The sequence below is a fragment of the Botryllus schlosseri genome, chromosome 6 (assembly GCF_051294905.1).
Source record: "Botryllus schlosseri isolate E-star chromosome 6, Bs_hap1, whole genome shotgun sequence".
In the NCBI taxonomy this organism is placed as follows: domain Eukaryota; kingdom Metazoa; phylum Chordata; class Ascidiacea; order Stolidobranchia; family Styelidae; genus Botryllus; species Botryllus schlosseri.
The window spans coordinates 9,577,640-9,601,746 of record NC_137241.1 but is presented as its reverse complement, the minus strand read 5'-3'; the positions used below and the strand labels follow the sequence as shown (position 1 = coordinate 9,601,746).

The 24,107-nt window shown below is 38.3% G+C and overlaps 1 protein-coding gene across 2 annotated transcripts in view; it reads right to left on the bottom strand.

The window, feature by feature from the left end:
* Window positions 1-5,643: 5,643 nt before the first annotated feature.
* LOC145440874 (microfibril-associated glycoprotein 4-like) overlaps window positions 5,644-24,107 on the bottom strand; it is a 33,363-nt gene continuing 14,899 nt past the window's right edge. Inside the window, exon 5 of one of the 2 annotated variants that reach the window (XM_080318648.1) lies at window positions 5,644-7,259. In XM_080318648.1, coding sequence (XP_080174774.1) covers window positions 6,959-7,259 — 301 coding nt within the window. In that variant the 3' untranslated portion in view covers window positions 5,644-6,958. The remainder of the gene's footprint in view (window positions 7,260-24,107) is intronic. The other variant, XM_080318649.1, reaches the window with a different exon arrangement.

The following is a 24,107-nucleotide window of genomic DNA, read 5'->3' as shown; positions in this document are numbered from 1 at the left end:
AACGTAAATCGGGAAATGCAGCAATGCTGTCAAAATTGATGTTTTAATCAGCAACCAATTGTCGCGATGTGGGCTACTCAATACTAAGTAAAAACCCATTGCGCTGGCCGTAAGGGATAATTACTGATTGGCTGCGCGCGTTTGTAATCATCATTCTTGCCTGTCTTTCGTGTCCCAGAATTGTCGCGCCATGTTACAGCTCAGTCTAGCGACGAATGCCAAGCCCACGGCAATCAATGACCTAATTTCGCAATCATCTCATCGGAAGATCGCGTCGCGTTATATTGGGCGATGCGATATGCGTGCACAGACGAATCTCGTTAATTGGCCCCGCGTAACACTCATAACACGACTTGTTGAATTGCAACTGAATATTAGCGTTAGAATGGTCATTTTACAAGGACGGGGCTTTGCGTTTTAAAAAGAGGGGGTTTCGACACCCCCTGACTACGCGCCTGCCGCCACCCCATGCAAAAATAAAAGTCGGCGCCTATGGGCACGTTGGCAGTCACGTAGCCCCACGAGTTAGGTTCTGTTTTCGTTTACCACCCATCAGATGTGAATACACAGTACACATGCTTTTCGCTAGGATTTTAGATCAGGGACCGGGAACCGACGGCTCATTTGGTTATGAAATATGGCTCTTTGATAAATGTCAAATTTGTCACTTTATTTCCATTTCATGTATCAATATTGTTGCAAGTTTATGATGGGTTTTCATTGTGGCTGGAATCGTTATTCTTGTAGCTGAGACAAGTCTTTATGAGGTGAATTTATGCCAAATATTTGCTCATTATCAGTCCAATATAATATAATATATATAATAATATATTTCACAATAGTTTTTAGACAGCTTTATTTATGCTTCCTCACGGCAGCAAGTTCAGACAAGAAGAGGGCATGCATTGTCATGAGTCCACCAAGTGTCCATTACACGTAGTCAATGTTAGACACTTGGCGGTCCTAGAAATAACAGTAGCCTACCATCACAATAGCAACTGGCAATCGTTACACACACACCCTAATGGGTGGGCTGCCACAATAGGACCATTATGTTACTTTCAAGTTATTTTAGGGTACATGAACACTTTCGGTTGACACCGACCTGGCTGGCGTATTTTGATAGTAAGTCGATTCCAAGGCACACAAATGAAAGTGTGAACGGCCTCTAACGACGATGCGAAATCTGTCGCCAAGATAATTTTTCACACAAACCGCATTATCCAACAAATGTTTGATTGAAATGAACCTGAACAGTCAACATTGACATCTAACATCACAATTTGCTGTACTCAATATTGCACCATTGCAGAGGTGGTCAAAGTAGTCGAGAAAGCTACTCTATTAGAAGTAGAAGTAGAGACGAAAAAATCTACTCAGGTATTAGTAGAGGTAGTACTTTAAAAAAGCAACCCAAATCTACTTGAAGTAGAAGTATAATTGGCTGACTTTAAGTCTACTCACGTAAGTAGCCGCGAAACTAATCGTAATTCGTTCGCACGTACCGTCAAAATTTGCAAATTTCGCTGTGCGGAAGGAGCAGATCGAGAGCTTGATTCATATTGCCGCATCCCAGGTGGTAACAATTTTCGACAAAATAAGCATTGGTCCTCATCATGGGATGCAAACGATAGTATTGATATTGAAATGCGATACTAATTTATTTTCGGAAAATAGAGGCATTACTATACTAGGGATGGTGTGAACCTCTGAAAGGTTCAGGTTCGTGTGAACGCGAACCTTTTTGAAAGGTTCTGTGTGAACGCGAACCAGAACCTCGTGACGTCACTTGACATCATATTTCTAATTCCAACCCTACATTTCAGCAGTGTTGGGATCAAGTGTTCGAGTCACAAGTCATTTCGAGTTATTGCAAATTTTGACTCGAGTCAAGTCAAGGCAATTGAGGTGACTCGAGTCAAGTCAAGTCACTCGATTTGTGGAGGTGACTCGAGTCAAGTCGAGTCAAGACAAGTCACCAGTCATGACACAATTCAAGTCAGGTTGCCTTTTCAAAGTATGAGGCATAATTTCGCCATTGCATTTTGGTAGCGGTCTGAAATACGGATTGAGTGCGTGGTCATTGATTCTAAACCGATGAACGAATATAGAGTTAAATATCCATGCAAGAAGGCGCTGTATCGCTCACATATACGTAGAATTGTTGAACTATACGTAAGTAATTGCATAGCCTCAGTTTATAGTTACCAGCCTAAACAGAGAAACGAATTGAAAAGATGCAATACATTCGCCATTTACATATTGGTATGATACAATTCGAGCCTGCGCCAATGGTTGAGTAGTATATAAACTATATCCGAATTAAATTTCAATAAAATAGGAGATTTGAATGAGGCAAGAACAGAGACCAGAAATATATATTTTGTTATTAAATTACTTCACTACTAGTTTACAATACCGAGTTCGATCACTTCGTCTGTGGTCAATTTATTTGTGAGAGAGCAATGTAGGCTCAATAAAATACACGATCATTGAATGATTGGTCGCTCGCACGGCTTATACCAGCGTTTCGCCAACAATCCAAACATATGCATCATGCAAGATACCAAGATTTTAACGACACCGATTAGCCTACTTGCCTATTAGCCGGTCGCGAGTTGACTAAAACGGTCGGTATTGTTTTGATGAGAAATGGCCCATTTTCCGGTTTGGAAATGTGCTCGGGCCCATCTCTTATCTTGGAGTCATAATCATCTGCAATGTGTGGTAATCGACTGCGCCGATATTCCTATTTCTCTAAAATATGCGCATTTTCTCTTAATTTACTGCTGATAATTAAATGTAGACCTTTCGGCCCATTCAATCGTGCGATGCGCGACGTAAATCTTCCAGTCGAATAAATATCCTCCAGCAAACGACCAACGAAATATTCTTGGACCCTTCGAGGTCCCGCAATCGGGGGTATGGGTGCAGCAGTTACTGCCTTGGTAGATCATAGGCTGAAACTCCTGTGTATGTTATGATCGTACGCTGCTCCATTCGCATCGCGAAACACAATGATCAAATCCACGCAGCCATTGTGTGATTGGGATTTTAGTTCAACTATTGTAGGGAATAATATAATCATTCTGAGTGAGCTTCCAACAATTCTTTGGTGAATGCGGTACTACATAGGGATGGTGTGAACCTCTGAAAGGTTCAGTTTCGTGTGAACGCGAACCTTTTTGAAAGGTTCTGTGTGAACGCGAACGTGAACCTCGTGACGTCATGTGGCGTCATATTGCTAATTTCAACCCTATATTTCAATGAAGTGATAGCCTGTAGTAATGTACACAATACCTAGCGACGACTCGTGTCACATAATGCCACAATGCCGAAGTATATATTGACGTTTTAAACGTCGCTAAATGTATCAACTGAGGCAATCAAATGATAACCAAATGATAACAGATTGGTGGCTCTCTCCCCAGGCGGTGGCGGCGGGACAAGTGGCCGCAGACGCCCCCAGCCAATGCCTGCTTGTGCCAACCGTTTGCACCCGATCTAGAAATCTAGAAATTTTCCTACTACACACTTTTACTGATGACTAGCACGCGGTGTCTTACAACCAATAAACGATGGTGAGGAACGAAATTCGGTGAGTAGTCAAAATAGCGTATGTCTACAAGCACTTATAGTCGAGTATTCATGAACTAAGACTATATACTAGCATTCTTGCTTGAACATTTGTTCGACCTAAGAAACTGAGCTACTTACTAGAAATATACTTGAATTTGTTAAGTGGGAATAAGCGTTCGGTTATAATTTACATCAATTTTGCAAGTGATATTACCACTTACAAAACCAGATGATGTATTTACTCTTTCGTAATATCATGGTATAATTCCAAAAATTGCGTCAATTTGTGATTGCGTCGGTAATTTTGTGTTGGTCGCAATTTCGTTGAAAATTTCTTCCTCTCTATGCAATTGTTTTTTGATTTGCAATAAATGTCCAATTTTATCGATATCGTTACTAATAACAGTGATTGTTGGTACATAAAAATCATATTATATGTATTTTTAGTAGTTTTAGGAGAACTTCTGTTCATATTAAAGAAGTTGGAGTCGGAGTCAGGAGCATTTTCACAAACTCCGACCCAGACTCCAGCCAGTATTTTGTTCATGACTCCGACTCCAAGGCATGCTAAGAAAAATTTGAGACTACCACCCCATGAAACGAAAAATGATAGATGCTCCTACTCCGACTCCACGACTCCGAATCAGACTCTACACTCTACAGCCCTGTCGAATGCACACGAATGAAACTGTGAACGACCTCTAACGACGATGGGAAATCTGTCGTCTCAATAATTTTTCGCACAAAAAGGATTATCCAACAAATGTTTGATTGTAATGTGCCTGAATATTGATATATCTAATATCACAATTTGCTGTACCCAATATTGAACCATTGAAACTTGGATTGCACAATGCGTTGATCAATCAGAGCGTAAAACAGACATAGCGACGCCTGTTCGACAATGCAGTTTTTAAATCCGCATTGTCTTCCGGATCATCAACGAAAGTTACGCAATGCGGGAATGGTTTCCCCAAAAAAGTCAAACAGCACAGCGACAATCCCCTCCCATTAAAACAAGTCAAATAACACACCCTGAACCCCCTAGGTCTGCAAAGTTGACCCACGGCATTGCAAGAAAACTCACTCTGGGCGACTTTAACAAAATCAATAGCCTGAACAAGGTGACCCAGTGAAAATGTAATTTTCGGTGGTCTCGCCTGGGCGTTCGTGAAATGGGAGACAATATCAAATTTAAACGACAGAATTAATAAAGTGGTCGATTTACATATTGTTCGGGCAAGGCCGTGCTTGACAGGGGTAGTTAACTTCTTGCTTGCAAGCTATGTGTCATAGATAACAGTGAGATGCAGCTAACCTATCATATAGCTCTTTGTTATGCATATCAAAGAGAATAGAACCATACTCGAGTCCGAGTTATAGTGTTTTGACTCGAGTACGAGTCAAAGTCATAATGGTCACTGCTCAATTTTGAGTTCAATCCGGTTCAATCCACTTTTTCAACTCTGCTCGAGTGATATAGAGTTACTCGCATTCATAATATCGTTATTTTTCGCAGTCCTAACAGCTTCTGGCTGTACTTTCCAATTCAGGACTGATAGACGAAATACCAATAGTGTGGTATTTTTACTATTCTTCGAAGTTACAATGAAATGTCTTGGCATTTGACAAAATGACTCGAGTGAAGTCGAGTCACCAATAATCGTGACTCGAGCCCGACTAGAGTCGAGTCATTACAACCTTGAAATTTATTAACGTAATGTAATTCAATAGCTGTTGAAATCAATGATACATCTGCATGGTCGATCAAGTTGTCAACAAGTTTTTTGAACTCTGCCTGCGTGTCGGAAGCAAAAGCCCGTCGTAAAGACCACACCTGGACATCAGCTGAAGCTGATCTTACCTCATCAGCAATTTCATATAGTCTTCTGAACGCCATTTTGTACATCAACTTCTGAAAATAACCGAACAGATGTTGAAGCTCGCGATATGGTCAGTGAGCGCTCTGTCGACTGTCTGACTTGAAATTTCTAAAAACTAACCCTGTGTTATCTGCGGGTCGTTGTTTGGTTGCCGCTGTGTTCATTTCGAATAATACACATTTGCTACACGCTACAAAGGGATCGCCAACTCAAAAAGGGTCGCGGGCCACTTTTCAAATTTCGTAGCGGTCGCGGGCCGCATGAATTCAATATCGATATAAATTAGGCTACACAGCTTAGAATCAACGATTTAAAACGTTATGTTATAAAACGCAGTGTTATCTTACATAGGCGATGTGGAATTGTGCATATAGTTACCACAAAAGAAGTAATAATTTATCAAAGGAATACAAATACAACAAAAATCATGATAATAAATTTCATTTTATTCTGAATTCTACGCTGTGCACGATATCTGGCAACGCTTTTCAGCGACTATTGAATCGGTATCGGGGCTAGCTAGAAACGTAATTAGATGAAAGAGCGACTTCATGTAAAGCTTGATTATATGGCGAAGCCCTCAGCCGTTTTTTAAGCCTCTATCGGTCTTGGCAGTGTTTGGGCCATTGCACGTCAAGGCCATTTATGCCCAGCCCATTCATATCAGCTGATTTCCCCTCGATGGAATGCTGTTGCCAATAGCTGCCCTCGCTAAAGCCGTTTTGGTTAGTGAGGAATAGTGCTGTTGGGCACACGAGAATAGTTTATTTTGAATAAAAACAACAATATGTTGAAACTGTATAATCATTTCAAAATCCTTTTCTTATAGCTTTCTTACGAAATCTCAAATCAAGTCGCGGGCCGCAGAATATGACCTTGTGGGCCGCATGCGGCCCGCGAAACGTCTGTTGGTGACCTCTGCACTACATGTACTATACAAGAAGTAAATACGCATAATTTATAGAAATACGCATTTCGGAGCCGGCCATTACCGCGCCACGACACACGTAAATGTAGATGACATAGTACACCGAGCTTGGAAAGTGGGTGTTGAGTTTAGTATGTGCGAGCTTATAGTCGAGTATATAATATTATTGGACATATAGCGTCTATGGCGGTGATGACGACATGGGGATATGATGACATGTGGGTATGACGACAAGGAATATCGGTGCAGCAGTATCCCTCTTTATCACAATATTAACTGACTTCAACCTGTTGCCAGAATTTGGTCAAATAATAGAATATAACATGACAACATCATTAACAGAAATTGAAAGAAACAGCGATCATGATCAATAGTGGGTTTACACATTGTGGAGCGATATATTGTTCTATACTAAAGTAAAATTAATCTGTTCGTACTAAACAATCTTGAATGAGACTGACAAGTAGGCCTACGGCAACGGAAACTTTGATAATAGTATTCTGGAGACTCTATATCTATTTTATGACTTCACGGGTGAGATGCTTTCGACAGAACGCTGTTCAGTCCTTTAAGTACTTTCTCGAATCTTCATTTCGGTGAAACGCATCTTCGCTGAATACCATACGATGGAATTGAACATTGAATTAGGAAAACTTTGGCTACAACTCCGATACCACCAGCCACCGCTATTACCACCGTTACCATTACTGCTATGAGTGGCGCAATTTCGATCCCATACATCATGATCAGCATCTCGAGTAGTAAACTGGTGACCGTTATTGTATGACAACCCATCACTAGTCGAATTTCCGGAATATCCGCTCACATGCAACCTGTAGTTGTCGGAACTAGCATCAATCCGGAATGAGCTGAAAACGAAGATGTAACGTGATCACTGATCAGTCTAGTGCTCTTCAACCGGCCTGCCCGTTGCACCCTGGGTGCATGAAAATCTGCATGGAGTGCACCAGTACGAAAGGATGCACACTTCCACATGAGTTTATGAAAAGCATGACACTGAAAGCATTTATTTTTGTGTAATGGGTCGGGACTTCGGGGCAAGCAACTGGTGGGGCCTTTAAGGTATTCTTGTTTTGTAGTGCTATTTTAGTGGGCAAATGGAAATTTGGCAGTAAGCAAACTATTATTCGGTAGCCAGGCGGGTGTGATGACCTTTCTTCACTGATCACATCTGCTCACATCGACGGTAGCGCTGAAAAGGGTAAATGAGTCATAGCTGCAACTTTAACGGGTGCAACGCTTCTAAAAAGGATGAAGTGCACAAATCTATACGTTTGTCATTCCGTCGCGAGTTGGTTCATATATCAGTAGTGTAGTAGATCGGTTTGGGAGTGCGCTTTTTTGCATGGGGTATTATAGGCGGGGTCGCATGCTAACGCGAAAACCGGGGGTGGCATGCTAACCTTTTTGACCCCCCTCTCGGTCGCATGATAGCGTTACGGAGATAGGGATCGGTCGCATGCTAACGTTTTTGGGTACAGGTGGCGGCGGCATGCTAACGTGAAAACCGGGGGTGGCATGCTAATGTTTTTAGGTATACGTGCGGCGACATGCTAACGGCGATGATGTGTCTGTCTGTCATGTATTCTTACGGGGTCTCTGCTGATTCACCATGTGTTCTTATGGGCGTGGTGGTGATTCGTACTTTCGGGTATAAACCGCGTTCACATACTAACACTTCAAAAAGGTGTGAAATATTTGTAAAATCCTACGATCACCCACAAGATAACACCTCAGACATAGTCATCTTTCACGACTTGGTGTCATAGCCATACCGATCGCTCACGCAGTGAAATTTTAGTAATCAGTTTGTCACAGAACTTGATTTCGCTGGTAAGATTTAATAAGTAACGACTAACAGAACCGCCAGTGTCGGTAACTTGAATAGCAACAAATTGTCACTTATTTCCGTCCTAACCCTAATCCTTTGTGCGGTTACCGCATACTCAAATAGGTGTGAAATAATTGTAAAATCATACGATCACTGACAAGAGTAACGAATAACAGAACCACGACGGCGGCGACTTGAATACTATCAAATTGTCAACTGTTGGTATAACTCGAATCTTTTTAAGAGTATAATCCTTTTGAAACTGAATATTACTTGACTTGACCAACTTTCAACTCCGTTTCCGGATCATTCACACATTCCACGCCGCTGTTTTAACACTTATAGAATCAATACCAACTATCTCCAACCCGATAATATTCAATCATTTTGGTAATTTGCCAACTTTAAATCCGTTCGTCAGATGTACTACAGGTAACTGAGATAATCAAAAACGAAATATTTTGACTTTGACATAGTGTGAATTGAAATAGGATTGACAAACATGACTACCAACTTTCAACCCACCCATATTTCGAAATTATACGAGCATTGATTTGAAACAAGTAATGAAACCTTACAACTGTATTCGCGAGTTGGTTTTCCGTTCGTCAGTTTCAGTAAATACTATCGCGATATTTTAATGTGTTACTACACAAAATAGAGTCAATTAATGAAATATTGCGCGTTGTTGAAAACATTTCCAACTTGACAACCGCTTGCACATAACGCGATCGAGTTGCAATGCGATGAGTTGAATCGGAATATTTCAAGCTACTTTGTCATATCGCGATTTGAAGTAGGATTGCCAGACAGACTGGGTAAACTTTCACTCCAATGCGTTTCAGATTAATTTATTCACACGATCACCATCTCGCTGCCTTCACACTTACACAATCGCGTACTGTTCCCACTCGCAACTTCGGTACGATATTTCAACTTGTCACAATAACTGATTATTCACATGTTGATTTGAAACAAAAGAAGCCTTGAACAAGTTATCTGGGTATTTTTTTGTCACAATTGAGTTAATGGAAATAGTATTACGCCTCGAAATTTTAACATCTTACCATACTCAAAAGAGTCAATCATGAAAACCTTGTCAAGTAAATCCGTTTGTAACTTGGCCAACCAACTAGACAGTACCCGTACAGAAAGAAGACAAGATTACGCGAGTACATACAATCGCTACAATCTAAAATCCATAGTAAGTTCGGTTGTAGTCATATACCGCCAAATCGTCTTTTTTTTGTTCAACTGTAAAAGTCGTTACTATTCTGTAAGATAAAGTAATTACTACTCGGTATATTTTATAAAGCAAAGTAAGTACTACTCGGTGTGCGGTTTGAGATTAACATATTACATTTGAGTATACGAGATTTGAATGTCTGACCAACGTAGTTGAGAATTCATTTCTTACAATCGAACGCGGGTGTTATATTGAAAATTTTCACGATGTAAACATATGAATTGACACATTGATTTTGACATATGAGATTTTGTAATAGTCGATCATGACTTGATTATTAAATTATGACATTATTAGACCAGGGTTGTGTTGATGGCAGGGTTGTAACCAAGTCACATGGTTCCGAGTCACGAGTCAATCTTTCTTTTGTGGTTTTGACTCGAGTCAAGTCGAGTCAATTTCAATTCATCACCGAGTCGAGTCCGAGTCCAAGTTACCGTTTAAAGCAGTGGTTCCCAACCTTTTTCATTTCGTGCCTCCCTTGGCCGAAATTTGAGCCAAAATTCCCCCCTTAGGATAAATCTGCCCGATGAATAAAAAAGATCATTTTTACCGCGCAAACACCTGTTGACTGAGAGAATAAGACGGGCTGTACCGAGTGTTTGTCTCTGGCAGTGCTGTAATAACACTTTGCAGACCTCCAAAAACAATGGTCTCGGTCCCAATCAAACAAATTCTGGACGGCTTGACTCGACAGACTCCCCACACTTCCATTTGTGTTTTCGGCTTACCATGCACCAATCACTAAAACAACTGCCGTGAAAAATCAGTATGCATAAGTTTACTGGTCTCGCGATTTTTTTCTCAAGCTTGCGTATGCATTTGGCCAATAATATTGGTACTTTCACATATGGCAGGGTTGACCAGACTCGAGTCACCATTTTCTGATGACTCGACTTGACTCGAGTCATTTTCTCAAAATCCGGAAACGACTCGACTCGACTCGAGACAATCTGGGTATTGATTCGACTTGGACTCGAGTCATTGTGCATGACGCAAACCAAGCCATATGACTATAAGACGGCCAAGACAGACATTTCATTGCGATTTCGAAGAACAGTAAAGTGACCACCCTATAGGAATTTCGTCTAGTGATCTTGGTACTTGACAATGCGACAAAAAACTGCTCAAAGTGAGGAAAATTAGTATATCACAAATCCAAATCATTCAATATCACCAATCAGTGTTGACTTGAGTGTGACTTGGAATCGGACTCGAGTCATAATACCATGACTCGGACTCTACCCTGTGCTCGGAGACTTGTACTCGGACTTGACTCAATGGTGAATTGAAAGTGATTCGAATTGAGTCTAGTCCAAATTATGAAAGTGAGATTGCCGATTTGTGACTCGGAGCCTCGGGACTTGGTTACAGCATTGATGCATAACGTACACGTGATCAGACTCCCTGCTGGAGCACATTGAAATTTAGGACATCCATTACGTTTCGGCAACATTGCACCGAGTTTGACATGTCTTTTTTTCGATAAGGTTGCTGTTCACTAAAATTACAGCAAGGCTAGCAATCTCTTTGACTTGAATCGATGACGTTGGAATATTTTGTCACTCTCTGAAAATGTTGACTTGAAAATATAAAATATATATTTTCACTAGAGGCCTTGTTGTGATAGATTCGGCACGACATTTCTCGCTTAGGATACATTTGATTGAGAGGCCGCCGCTGGCCTACAAAATTGCAGAAAATCTGAACTTTTAAAAAAGGGGGGGGATTTGTATGTGAAAAAGAGATTTCAAATAGCATTTGAACATACTTTCTGCAAACAAAAAACAGGCATAACGAGCATACGTTCGAATATAACTGGTTGACTACATGACGGTTCGGACATGAACATGAACAATTTGGGAAATCCTTTACAATTCTAAAGTGGAATTCCTCCCTTAAAATTGCGAAATTCCCCCCAAGGGGGGAATTCCTCCCCCGTTGGGAACCACTGGTTTAAAGGGTCAAGTCCGAGTCATAGTGTTATGACTCGAGTCCGAGTCCAAGTCACAGCATTGAAGTCATGTTCAACCCATGTTTTCAATCCTGCTTGGGTGATATCGATTATCGAATGCCTTGCTTGCCAAACATGCTTATTTTGTCCCTATCAGAGTCTTGGCACATGTTTATTTAGGCAGATTACGGACAGTTCCTGGCCTCATCTACCGATGCTACAGATAGACGAGACAGGCAGACAATATCATAACTTAACTAATCTTAGAACTTAAAATCAAATATCTGTCTTGTCAATCCGATGTATCACAAATACAAGCATTCAGTTTTTATTACGAGCACATCGACGACAGCTCACAAATAGCTGATTGAGAACCAACGAATTCAAGTCTAGGCTACATACTATCAGATACAGAACCTACGAATTCACGTCTACATATCTGGTGATAGAGAATCAACAGATGCATGTTTATGTACAGGTATTTTCACTGGACCAGCATGCTGCAAAGGCGTGCATACAACCATGTGCAGTGACAAAAGAACAGATGCCTTTTGATTTTACCAAAGATTTTCCCAATTGCATTACAGACTACATTGCAATTACAGCATTGGAGAAATAATTGTACAACGGGGCTGTTAAAAACCATTTTTCAAATTTTCCGGCTACTTCTTAAAATTGTTAGATTGCCTAAAAAAAACTCACATTTGACACAATTCTAACCGGCCGAAAGTAATGCTATGAGAGAATATTTTGGATTAATTACGAATAAAGATTTTCGAATTTTACCGGCTACCTCATGATATTGTTAGATTGTGTGAAAGTATGATTCATAGCAAATTTGGCTCGATTCCAATTGGAAGAAGCGAAGTTATTAGAGTAGGATATTTTGGATATGAAAAAATAGTCGGCTTACTACTAGTATTTAATTATATTATATGAAAGAATTTCTCATTAAAAATACTCCATTAATTTTCAAATTCAAAATTTTCTCCTCGCATATCATTGATTCTACTTTTTAAAATTTAGCCAGATACAGTGTTTTTTTAATGCAGCATAACAATTTTATCAAGTAACCATCCAGTAAAATAAAACAGAAGTTATTTTTGAACAGCCCCACAGCCCTACAGTACAAACATCACACAACATAAGCCGTTCATTATTACTCACGTGCACAATCCACATACCTAACAAAACGTCAAATGGACGGAGGGTGTTGTGTGTTTTCACAGACAGCAGATCAAATCAATGATGAGTTACACTTCAAAAAGTGGAAAGGAGATCCTCAGATATATTAAATCGGCATGGCCTTAGAATAAATACACATCTACTGAATACACGTTGCACTGGTGCACTAGGTGCAGGAATTGACAAGAATTTTTGAACCTCAGTGAAGAGCATTGGATACTCATTCTTTCTAGTCGCCCTAAAATGCAAAGAATCATCGCCTTCAGATCTACACATGAGCTTATCAGTCTCTTCCAAGTACTTGACCATCTGGGTCATTGCATTGGCTCTAATTTAACTTTGCTTCGATTATTTGATTGTATAATTGAAAAGTCTTGAGTACTTTGATTGCGGAGGATTTATTACCTCTTCATCACTGGATGATTTTGTGCAATGCATTGCTACTATGTACCATTGCCTGTTGTTTTTACAGCGGCATATCTGATATCAGACGAGTGCAACGAAAGCAGTGGTGACAAATAGCGATATCGGCAGAATTCGTCAGATGCGTTGATCTAGCCATTACGATTCGCAAATTTCTTCGTCTTCAAGTCATATAAAATATGCCGAGTCAATGACTTTGGCCGAGTCATGCGTAATGACTCGAGTGCAAATCGAGTCAATCCAAATATTGACTCGAGTCGAGTCGAGTCATTTTCCCATTTCAAGAAAATAACTCGAGTCGAGTCGAGTCACAAAAAAATCGTAACTCGAGTCTGACTCGAGTCGAGTCATGACTCGAGTCATTACAACCCTGGTTGAAGGTTATTACGATACCAACAAACTTTTCAGAAACATTGTTATTAACATATCGATTTGTGAAACTAGATTAACATGTCTGAAATGTTTTGATTGGGAAGATTAAGCCGTGTTCGTAAAAACCACGCAGCGTATTGTGGATATCAGGAAATATTTTACAAATGTAATTGTCTCCAGTAACCAAGACTAAAGATGAAACAACAATTTCCTTTGTTGAACAATAACCGGTACAATACTTTATCATCGTAATCTGCGGTGAGAATTGAAACACCTTCGCACATTACCCGGTGTCAAGATATCACACTAGGTGAATTGACATACCGCTGCTTGATTAATACCTAATCCGTTCGCACCATTTCACATACTTTGATCATTACAAAAGTAAATTGGAATATGTTTGCTAGATGCATTCAATTCAGTTAGAAATGTCTGGTGCACAACAATCGTAATATCAAGGAAGTACTTGCTACACTGTAATTCACTTAACGTGTTTTGCATTGTTGTTCATTTGTAGTATTGATTGAAATTGTTTTTGAACCCCCAAATAATAATTCCCGACATGAAACCAAGCTGCTGAAAGTCGTTACCATCACAACGAAACAATTTGTACGATGTTTGCCAAATGTATCCTATAGTTAGGTGTACTAGAATTATTTGTCTAACACATACACCGACAATGCAATCGAAAATTTTTCCGTTGTCATTCGCTAAAGTAAATGTCATCACAATACTCTGTCACTAAAAGACGTTACTTGAATGTGATTGAATCCCTAACAATTAACCCACTAAACCGAACTCCACAGAAATTTTACTCACTCGACGGATATGAAACAGCGTCGCTTAATCGGTCTATATCGTTTTTCTAAAGGTAAATCATATCCATCCAATAGAAAACAATTTTCATTAGCTTGGTAATGAAACCGAAGTCTTCATTCAATATTTTGTTTGTGTCAAATACTTTGCAATAAACACACTGGAGTGGTTGAGCTTTACATCATCAGGCTGTAATCTGTAAATCAAGCTTACATCCGATTTGTGACTGTATTGTTTACCTAACCGAGTTGTATGCACAGTTTGATATTTTTGTCATTTAGTGATTGTTGAACATACCACTTCGAAATACTGCGTTGATCATAATTTCCATCATCGTGATAAGCGAAGTACATTTGTTTTGAATTCATAACATCCGGCTTTTCTATGACATCATAAATTATTGACAAGTTCTGCTTAGAAGATTGGTTGCATATCACGAAAAATAATATACCACTCATATTGATACTGATTCTCACCGAACTCGATTGTGATCAATGTATGCTTTATGTGTTCTGGATTCATTTCGGTATGGTTAAACATTCAACCTCGATAGATACGAATTGACACCCACTCAACTAATGTCATACCAAGTAGTTACTTACAACAACCAAGACATAGGAAATTTGTTCTGTCCGTTTCGATTTTTTTTACTAGAGGTACTCATCACTTCGCTTAACACGATCTAGATTTAAACTCTGTCTATAGTTTTGCTGGATAAGTATTATGTTAGTGTAAAAAATTTTCACTCTCCTGGATTATGGACTCAATGTGTTAGCGGACATTCAATATCTTGGTGTATCAACTAGTTACTTTGTAGGATACGAATGATCATCCCTACAACTCTTACAAAAGTACGAAGTATATTTAGATCACACAAAGTAATCAACTTTACTCGATATCCTCACACTACGAAACTAAATGTTTGGTTATACTCTACAAACTGTTTTTGATGTCACAAGAACTATTTTTACATGAATGGCCACACATCTAAATATTCAAATAATCCAACACACAACTATAGTACTTACAGAAATATCGTAGTTCTTGTAACAAAGTTGTATAAGTATAATGTTTATCGTGAGTCCTACACGTTCATGATATCTGTCGAGTTTGACTTTTAGAAAATATTATATCGATATCGCGACATCTTTCAAAAACAAAACCACGGTGACTGCTTGAGAGAGGCCTACCGATGATATCACAGTAATACAGTTACTTCCACAAAGAGTATGTATTCGACTTACTTTCCACAAATCTAACGCACAAAATAATTTACTTTGCTAACGAAAAGTGCTGAGTCATCATATGATTGTCCTCACAACAATACAACTAAAACACACTATCATACAAAATGGTCGTTATGGTTTGCACACCAACGGTACATCGTACAAGTAACAAGTCTCGAGAATCCAGTTATGGAAAAAACGTGAAAGTGTTTCTCCTGCACCAATTCGTTATGTTGACGAAAGCGTATATTGTAATATCATGATCGATTTGCATTCGTTGGTCACAAAATGTCACTACTCTAAATAATTATTTTTCACTCGAACACAAAAGCAAATTTGTCATCATTCGTTTTCATCAAGCACGAGTTCAATAAACTTACTTACTACGACATGAATTGTTATTTTTATGTTGTGTAAATAGGTAATAATTAATTTTAGTAACACTATATCAACATCATCGAGTTGTGCGAATAGATTTACATGTGGTCTTGTGGTTTTAATCGAAGTACACAGCACGGTCTAATGTAGAGCCATCTCTATTGTATAGCAACTCGGTAATCGAAATGTATGCATTAAAATTTAAACAGCGATCTTGTTTCGTCACGCGAAAAATATGTTCACTATCGCGATACTCTGCACAGGACGTGCAAACCCTTTTCACACTCGTAATAGTATACCAACGTCAAGCGATAACGTTTAACAATACCAACGACACTAAACATACGATACCTGCCCAAGTAAAATTACCATTTTCACCTGGAGGTCAGCCGTTACCAGAGTAAAAACACCATTGTCCTTTGGGGATTTATCGTTTACTCAGAGTAGCAATACATTTTCACTTGGGGGTCTATCGTTTCCTAGAGTAACAAACCCCTTTTCCTTTGGAAATCTATTTTTTACCTGGGTAACAAACCTTTTTCACTTGGAAATATATTTTTTCCCCGGGTAACAAACCTTTTTCACTTGGAAATATATTTTTCCCTGAGCAACAAACCATTTTCGTTTGGAAATAAATTTTTTCTCCGAGTAACAAACTCTTTCAACTTGGAAATATATTTTTTCCTAGAGTAACAAAACCATTTTCGTTTAGAAATATATTTTTTCGCTGAGTAACAAACCCTTTTCGTTTAGAATTATATTTTTTTCTCTGACCAACGATACTGTTTCACTTGGAAATCTATTTTTTCCCTGAGTAACAATACCATTTTCGTTTGGAAATCAGACAACCAATCCCGACAATTTGATATTTTTGTATATTGTTTACAGCGGATAGTGACAAAATATACACCAACAACGACCCCGATACATTTGTGTAATCACATATTCACTTGTTATGGTGCATCCCATCAAAATCGTCGGTTAGCCACACACACAATAACAATGCTCTATTTCGATATGACTGCGATGTCCGGGTTCGTGCTTTAGATTTTCCAGAATCAATCCGTCTAAAGTTGTAATCCCCTCGACTTTGTTAACTGGTTGATACACGGATAACAATCTTCGGAACATGGAGGAACGCATGCTACCCATCGTGCTAACGATTCCAGGTTACTTGATTAATTTCCTTGCTCACACTATACAGATTTTAGGTACGGGGATATGTAGCGGTAATCGGTTTGGTCAATGCATATCGCCCCATTCAGTATGGGATTACAAAACCAATACAAGTCAGTTCATAACCGGATCCGGATATTCAACGCAAAGCGATAAAGCAGATACACAATAATTGTATCGAGATTTAACCGAGATTACTATCCGTTCACTGATTCAATCGATGGTTTTACCAACTTGTAACATCACAAGATAGACACGACTCAAATTACTAATATTCACAATGTTTATGATAAGTATCGTTACCGATCGTTCACTAAGTCGATATGAATATTCGAAAAATCGGATCTCTACTCTCAACACCAGTGATTCGGTTTAAGTTTGAAATCGATTTGGTAATGTAATCCGAAATGATGTGATTCTGCAGGATCTGTTAACCTTCGCAAGAGAGTGCTGTCTCTTTGACACATGAAACAATTATTATCAACCACACCTTGCGTGCATCGATTCGTCGGCGTCGTACAATTATTGTGGCCGGTCCCCATATTTACCTGTGGATATATCACTCTATTGAAATGCGTTACATACTGTACCGTTCACTGTATCGATAGCACCAATGGTAGTTGAGTGAATAACCAAGATGGACAAATATATCCGTTTGTTTGTCTGTATTTTACATTGGATATCCAAGCCTTCCGTCGTCTATGCCACTGATTGAATATACAAAATCGATTTTATTGGCCTCGCGATGCAATAATGAAGTCCTGGAGGGTATGGTGATGTTGTCTATGGGTCGTACCGATGTGTGCATAAACACCCAACATTTGTACACCGACACATTGTATGTAATGTCATACACCACATTTACGCGAATACTTGATAGGGTTGAACAATCGTAAAGTATATTCGATATGTATTGTCATTTTTCACGAAAAAAAATCAAGGGTTGTGAATCTACATGTTTAATTGCATTTGATCATTGGTTCTGCTTTATCGCTTTGCGTTGAATATCCGGATCCGGTTATGAACTGACTTGTATTGGGTTTGTAATCCCATACTGAATTGGGCGATATGCATTGACCAAACCGATTACCGCTACATATCCCCGTACCTAAAATATGTATAGTGTGAGCAAGGAAATTAATCAAGTAACCTGGAATCGTTAGCACGATGGGTAGCATGCGTTCCTCCATGTTCCGAAGATTGTTATCCGTGTATCAACCAGTTAACAAAGTCGAGGGGATTACAACTTTAGACGGATTGATTCTGGAAAATCTAAAGCACGAACCCGGACATCGCAGTCATATCGAAATAGAGCATTGTTATTGTGTGTGTGGCTAACCGACGATTTTGATGGGATGCACCATAACAAGTGAATATGTGATTACACAAATGTATCGGGGTCGTTGTTGGTGTATATTTTGTCACTATCCGCTGTAAACAATATACAAAAATATCAAATTGTCGGGATTGGTTGTCTGATTTCCAAACGAAAATGGTATTGTTACTCAGGGAAAAAATAGATTTCCAAGTGAAACAGTATCGTTGGTCAGAGAAAAAAATATAATTCTAAACGAAAAGGGTTTGTTACTCAGCGAAAAAATATATTTCTAAACGAAAATGGTTTTGTTACTCTAGGAAAAAATATATTTCCAAGTTGAAAGAGTTTGTTACTCGGAGAAAAAATTTATTTCCAAACGAAAATGGTTTGTTGCTCAGGGAAAAATATATTTCCAAGTGAAAAAGGTTTGTTACCCGGGGAAAAAATATATTTCCAAGTGAAAAAGGTTTGTTACCCAGGTAAAAAATAGATTTCCAAAGGAAAAGGGGTTTGTTACTCTAGGAAACGATAGACCCCCAAGTGAAAATGTATTGCTACTCTGAGTAAACGATAAATCCCCAAAGGACAATGGTGTTTTTACTCTGGTAACGGCTGACCTCCAGGTGAAAATGGTAATTTTACTTGGGCAGGTATCGTATGTTTAGTGTCGTTGGTATTGTTAAACGTTATCGCTTGACGTTGGTATACTATTACGAGTGTGAAAAGGGTTTGCACGTCCTGTGCAGAGTATCGCGATAGTGAACATATTTTTCGCGTGACGAAACAAGATCGCTGTTTAAATTTTAATGCATACATTTCGATTACCGAGTTGCTATACAATAGAGATGGCTCTACATTAGACCGTGCTGTGTACTTCGATTAAAACCACAAGACCACATGTAAATCTATTCGCACAACTCGATGATGTTGATATAGTGTTACTAAAATTAATTATTACCTATTTACACAACATAAAAATAACAATTCATGTCGTAGTAAGTAAGTTTATTGAACTCGTGCTTGATGAAAACGAATGATGACAAATATGCTTTTGTGTTCGAGTGAAAAATAATTATTTAGAGTAGTGACATTTTGTGACCAACGAATGCAAATCGATCATGATATTACAATATACGCTTTCGTCAACATAACGAATTGGTGCAGGAGAAACACTTTCACGTTTTTTTCATAACTGGATTCTCGAGACTTGTTACTTGTACGATGTACCGTTGGTGTGCAAACCATAACGACCATTTTGTATGATAGTGTGTTTTAGTTGTATTGTTGTGAGGACAATCATATGATGACTCAGCACTTTTCGTTAGCAAAGTAAATTATTTTGTGCGTTAGATTTGTGGAAAGTAAGTCGAATACATACTCTTTGTGGAAGTAACTGTATTACTGTGATATCATCGGTAGGCCTCTCTCAAGCAGTCACCGTGGTTTTGTTTTTGAAAGATGTCGCGATATAGATATAATATTTTCTAAAAGTCAAACTCGACAGATATCATGAACGTGTAGGACTCACGATAAACATTATACTTATACAACTTTGTTACAAGAACTACGATATTTCTGTAAGTACTATAGTTGTGTGTTGGATTATTTGAATATTTAGATGCGTGGCCATTCATGTAAAAATAGTTCTTGTGACATCAAAAACAGTTTGTAGAGTATAACCAAACATTTAGTTTCGTAGTGTGAGGATATCGAGTAAAGTTGATTACTTTGTGTGATCTAAATATACTTAGTACTTTTGTAAGAGTTGTAGGGATGATCATTCGTATCCTACAAAGTAACTAGTTGATACAACAAGATATTGAATGTTCGCTAACACATTGAGTCCATAATCCAAGAGAGTGAAAATTTTTTACACTAACATAATACTTATCCAGCAAAACTATAGACAGAGTTTAAATCTGGATCGTATTAAGCGAAGTGATGAGTACCTCTAGTAAAAAAAATCAAAACGGACAAAACAAATTTCCTATGTCTTGGTTGTTGTAAATAACTACTTGGTATGACATTAGTTGAGTGGGTGTCAATTCGTATCTATCGAGGTTGAATGTTTAACCATACCGAAATGAATCCAGAACACATAAAGCATACATTGATCACAATCGAGTTCGGTGAGAATCAGTATCAATATGAGTGGTATATTATTTTTCGTGATATGCAACCAATCTTCTAAGCAGAACTTGTCAATAATTTATGATGTCATAGAAAAGCCGGATGTTATGAATTCAAAACAAATGTACTTCGCTTATCACGATGATGGAAATTATGATCAACGCAGTATTTCGAAGTGGTATGTTCAACAATCACTAAATGACAAAAATATCAAACTGTGCATACAACTCGGTTAGGTAAACAATACAGTCACAAATCGGATGTAAGCTTGATTTACAGATTACAGCCTGATGATGGAAAGCTCAACCACTCCAGTGTGTTTATTGCAAAGTATTTGACACAAACAAAATATTGAATGAAGACTTCGGTTTCATTACTAAGCTAATGAAAATTGTTTTCTATTGGATGGATATGATTTACCTTTAGAAAAACGATATAGGCCGATTAAGCGACGCTGTTTCATATCCGTCGAGTGAGTAAAATTTCTTTGGAGTTCGGTTTAGTGGGTTAATTGTTAGGGATTCAATCACATTCAAGTAACGTCTTTTAGTGACAGAGTATTGTGATGACATTTACTTTAGCGAATGACAACGGAAAAATTTTCGATTGCATTGTCGGTGTATGTGTTAGACAAATAATTCTAGTACACCTAACTATAGGATACATTTGGCAAACATCGTACAAATTGTTTCGTTGTGATGGTAACGACTTTCAGCGGCTTGGTTTCATGTCGGGAATTATTATTTGGGGGTTCAAAAACAATTTCAATCAATGCTAAAAATGAACAACAATGCAAAACACGTTAAGTGAATTACAGTGTAGCAAGTACTTCCTTGATATTACGATTGTTGTGCACCAGACATTTCTAACTGAATTGAATGCATCTAGCAAACATATTCCAATTTACTTTCGTAATGATCAAAGTGTGTGAAATGGTGCGAACGGATTAAGTATTAATCAAGCAGCGATATGTCAATTCACCTAGTGTGATATCTTGACACCGGGTAATGTGCGAAGGTGTTTCAATTCTCACCGCAGATTACGATGATAAAGTATTGTACCGGTTATTGTTCAACAAAGGAAATTGTTGTTTCATCTTTAGTCTTGGTTACTGGAGACAATTACATTTGTAAAATATTTCCTGATATCCACAATACGCTGCGTGGTTTTTACGAACACGGCTTAATCTTCCCAATCAAAACATTTCAGACATGTTAATCTAGTTTCACAAATCGATATGTTAATAACAATGTTTCTGAAAAGTTTGTTGGTATCGTAATAACCTTCAACACAACCCTGGTCTAATAATGTCATAATTTAATAATCAAGTCATGATCGACTATTGCAAAATCTCATATGTCAAAATAAATGTGTCAATTCATATGTTTACATCGTGAAAATTTTCAATATAACACCCGCGTTCGATTGTAAGAAATGAATTCTCAACTACGTTGGTCAGACATTCAAATCTCGTATACTCAAATGTAATATGTTAATCTCAAACCGCACACCGAGTAGTATTTACTTTGCTTTATAAAATATACCGAGTAGTAATTACTTTTTCTTACAGAATAGTAACGACTTTTACAGTTGAACAAAAAAAAGACGATTTGGCGGTATATGACTACAACCGAACTTACTATGGATTTTAGATTGTAGCGATTGTATGTACTCGCGTAATCTTGTCTTCTTTCTGTACGGGTACTGTCTAGTTGGTTGGCCAAGTTACAAACGGATTTACTTGACAAGGTTTTCATGATTGACTCTTTTGAGTATGGTAAGATGTTAAAATTTCGAGGCGTAATAGGGGAGATGTGGTACCGATGGATCAAAAATTGGAAAATGATTACTGGGCCCAAAATGTTCAGCCGAAAACAGCAGATCTTTTGCTCGCTCAGCACTTTGATACAAGCTCTACCTATCGCACACATATACATGAATATCCGTCTTTTCAATAAATATTTATGGACGTTCAAAATTTGTTGCTCGAACGTATCATCGGTCCCCACCCGGTGGGTCCAATGGCACGCGACCCGGGAACCTATGACACATATACGCTAAGAAACTCAGATGTGACAACTTTTCTTCCTCAGTATTATAATCTAAGCTGCAGCAAGCCAAAGAAGAATGTTTGGTCGCAACCGTCAAAAAATAGAATAAATATTAACTCAAATGTTGTCATAAAATCACAATTCGATTTAGGCCCGAACTTATGAATTTGAGGGTATATACATATTGCCCGAAAATCGACAGTTTGACTTCCAAATACCTCGTTATAGCGATAAAACATCATATGCAATTATTACATAAAGATGTTCTGTACGTAGACATGTTTCATTTGTTTCATGATTAGTATGCTTGATTACTTTGCTTGATTTGTCCATTGTATCATCGGTCCCCACCCTACGAATTTTATACATGAATCGAAAAAAAATCCACTCAAGGGAGGTACTGGAAAAAATAATAGGTGCCATTATATAGCCTGATACAAGCCCTACACTTCACAATTAAAATGATTGCTGGTTTGTTCGTGTTGAAGGTTACAAAGAAAAATGTATATGTCGATCTAAATTTAGTTTACACCCCCCAAAACAAAAAACATCTGTGAGAGACCCCGTAGCTCGCGCACGTCGAATTTTTTTGTATGTGAGGAAAGATTTTGCCAGCATGCAATTGTAGACAAGTTCACGGAGTGTAATCATGGAATTATCATAGAGAATTTTCAAAGTATTTTCGGACCCAGTGATCCATCGGTATCACATCTCCCCTACTATTTCCATTAACTCAATTGTGACAAAAAAATACCCAGATAACTTGTTCAAGGCTTCTTTTGTTTCAAATCAACATGTGAATAATCAGTTATTGTGACAAGTTGAAATATCGTACCGAAGTTGCGAGTGAGAACAGTACGCGATTGTGTAAGTGTGAAGGCAGCGAGATGGTGATCGTGTGAATAAATTAATCTGAAACACATTGGAGTGAAAGTTTACCCAGTCTGTCTGACAATCCTACTTCAAATCGCGATATGACAAAGTAGCTTGAAATATTCCGATTCAACTCATCGCATTGCAACTCGATCGCGTTATGTGCAAGCGGTTGTCAAGTTGGAAATGTTTTCAACAACGCGCAATATTTCATTAATTGACTCTATTTTGTGTAGTAACACATTAAAATATCGCGATAGTATTTACTGAAACCGACAAACGGAAAACCAACTCGCGAATACCGTTGTAAGGTTTCATTACTTGTTTCAAATCAATGCTCGTATAATTTCGAAATATGGGTGGGTTGAAAGTTGGTAGTCATGTTTGTCAATCCTATTTCAATTCACACTATGTCAAAGTCAAAATATTTCGTTTTGGATTATCTCAGTTACCTGTAGTACATCTGACGAACGGATTTAAAGTTGGCAAATTACCAAAATGATTGAATATTATCGGGTTAGAGATAGTTGGTATTGATTCTATAAGTGTTAAAACAGCGGCGTGGAATGTGTGAATGATCCGGAAACGGAGTTGAAAGTTGGTCAAGTCAAGTAATATTCAGTTTCAAAAGGATTATACTCTTAAAAAGATTCGAGTTATACCAACAGTTGACAATTTGATAGTATTCAAGTCGCCGCCGTCGTGGTTCTGTTATTC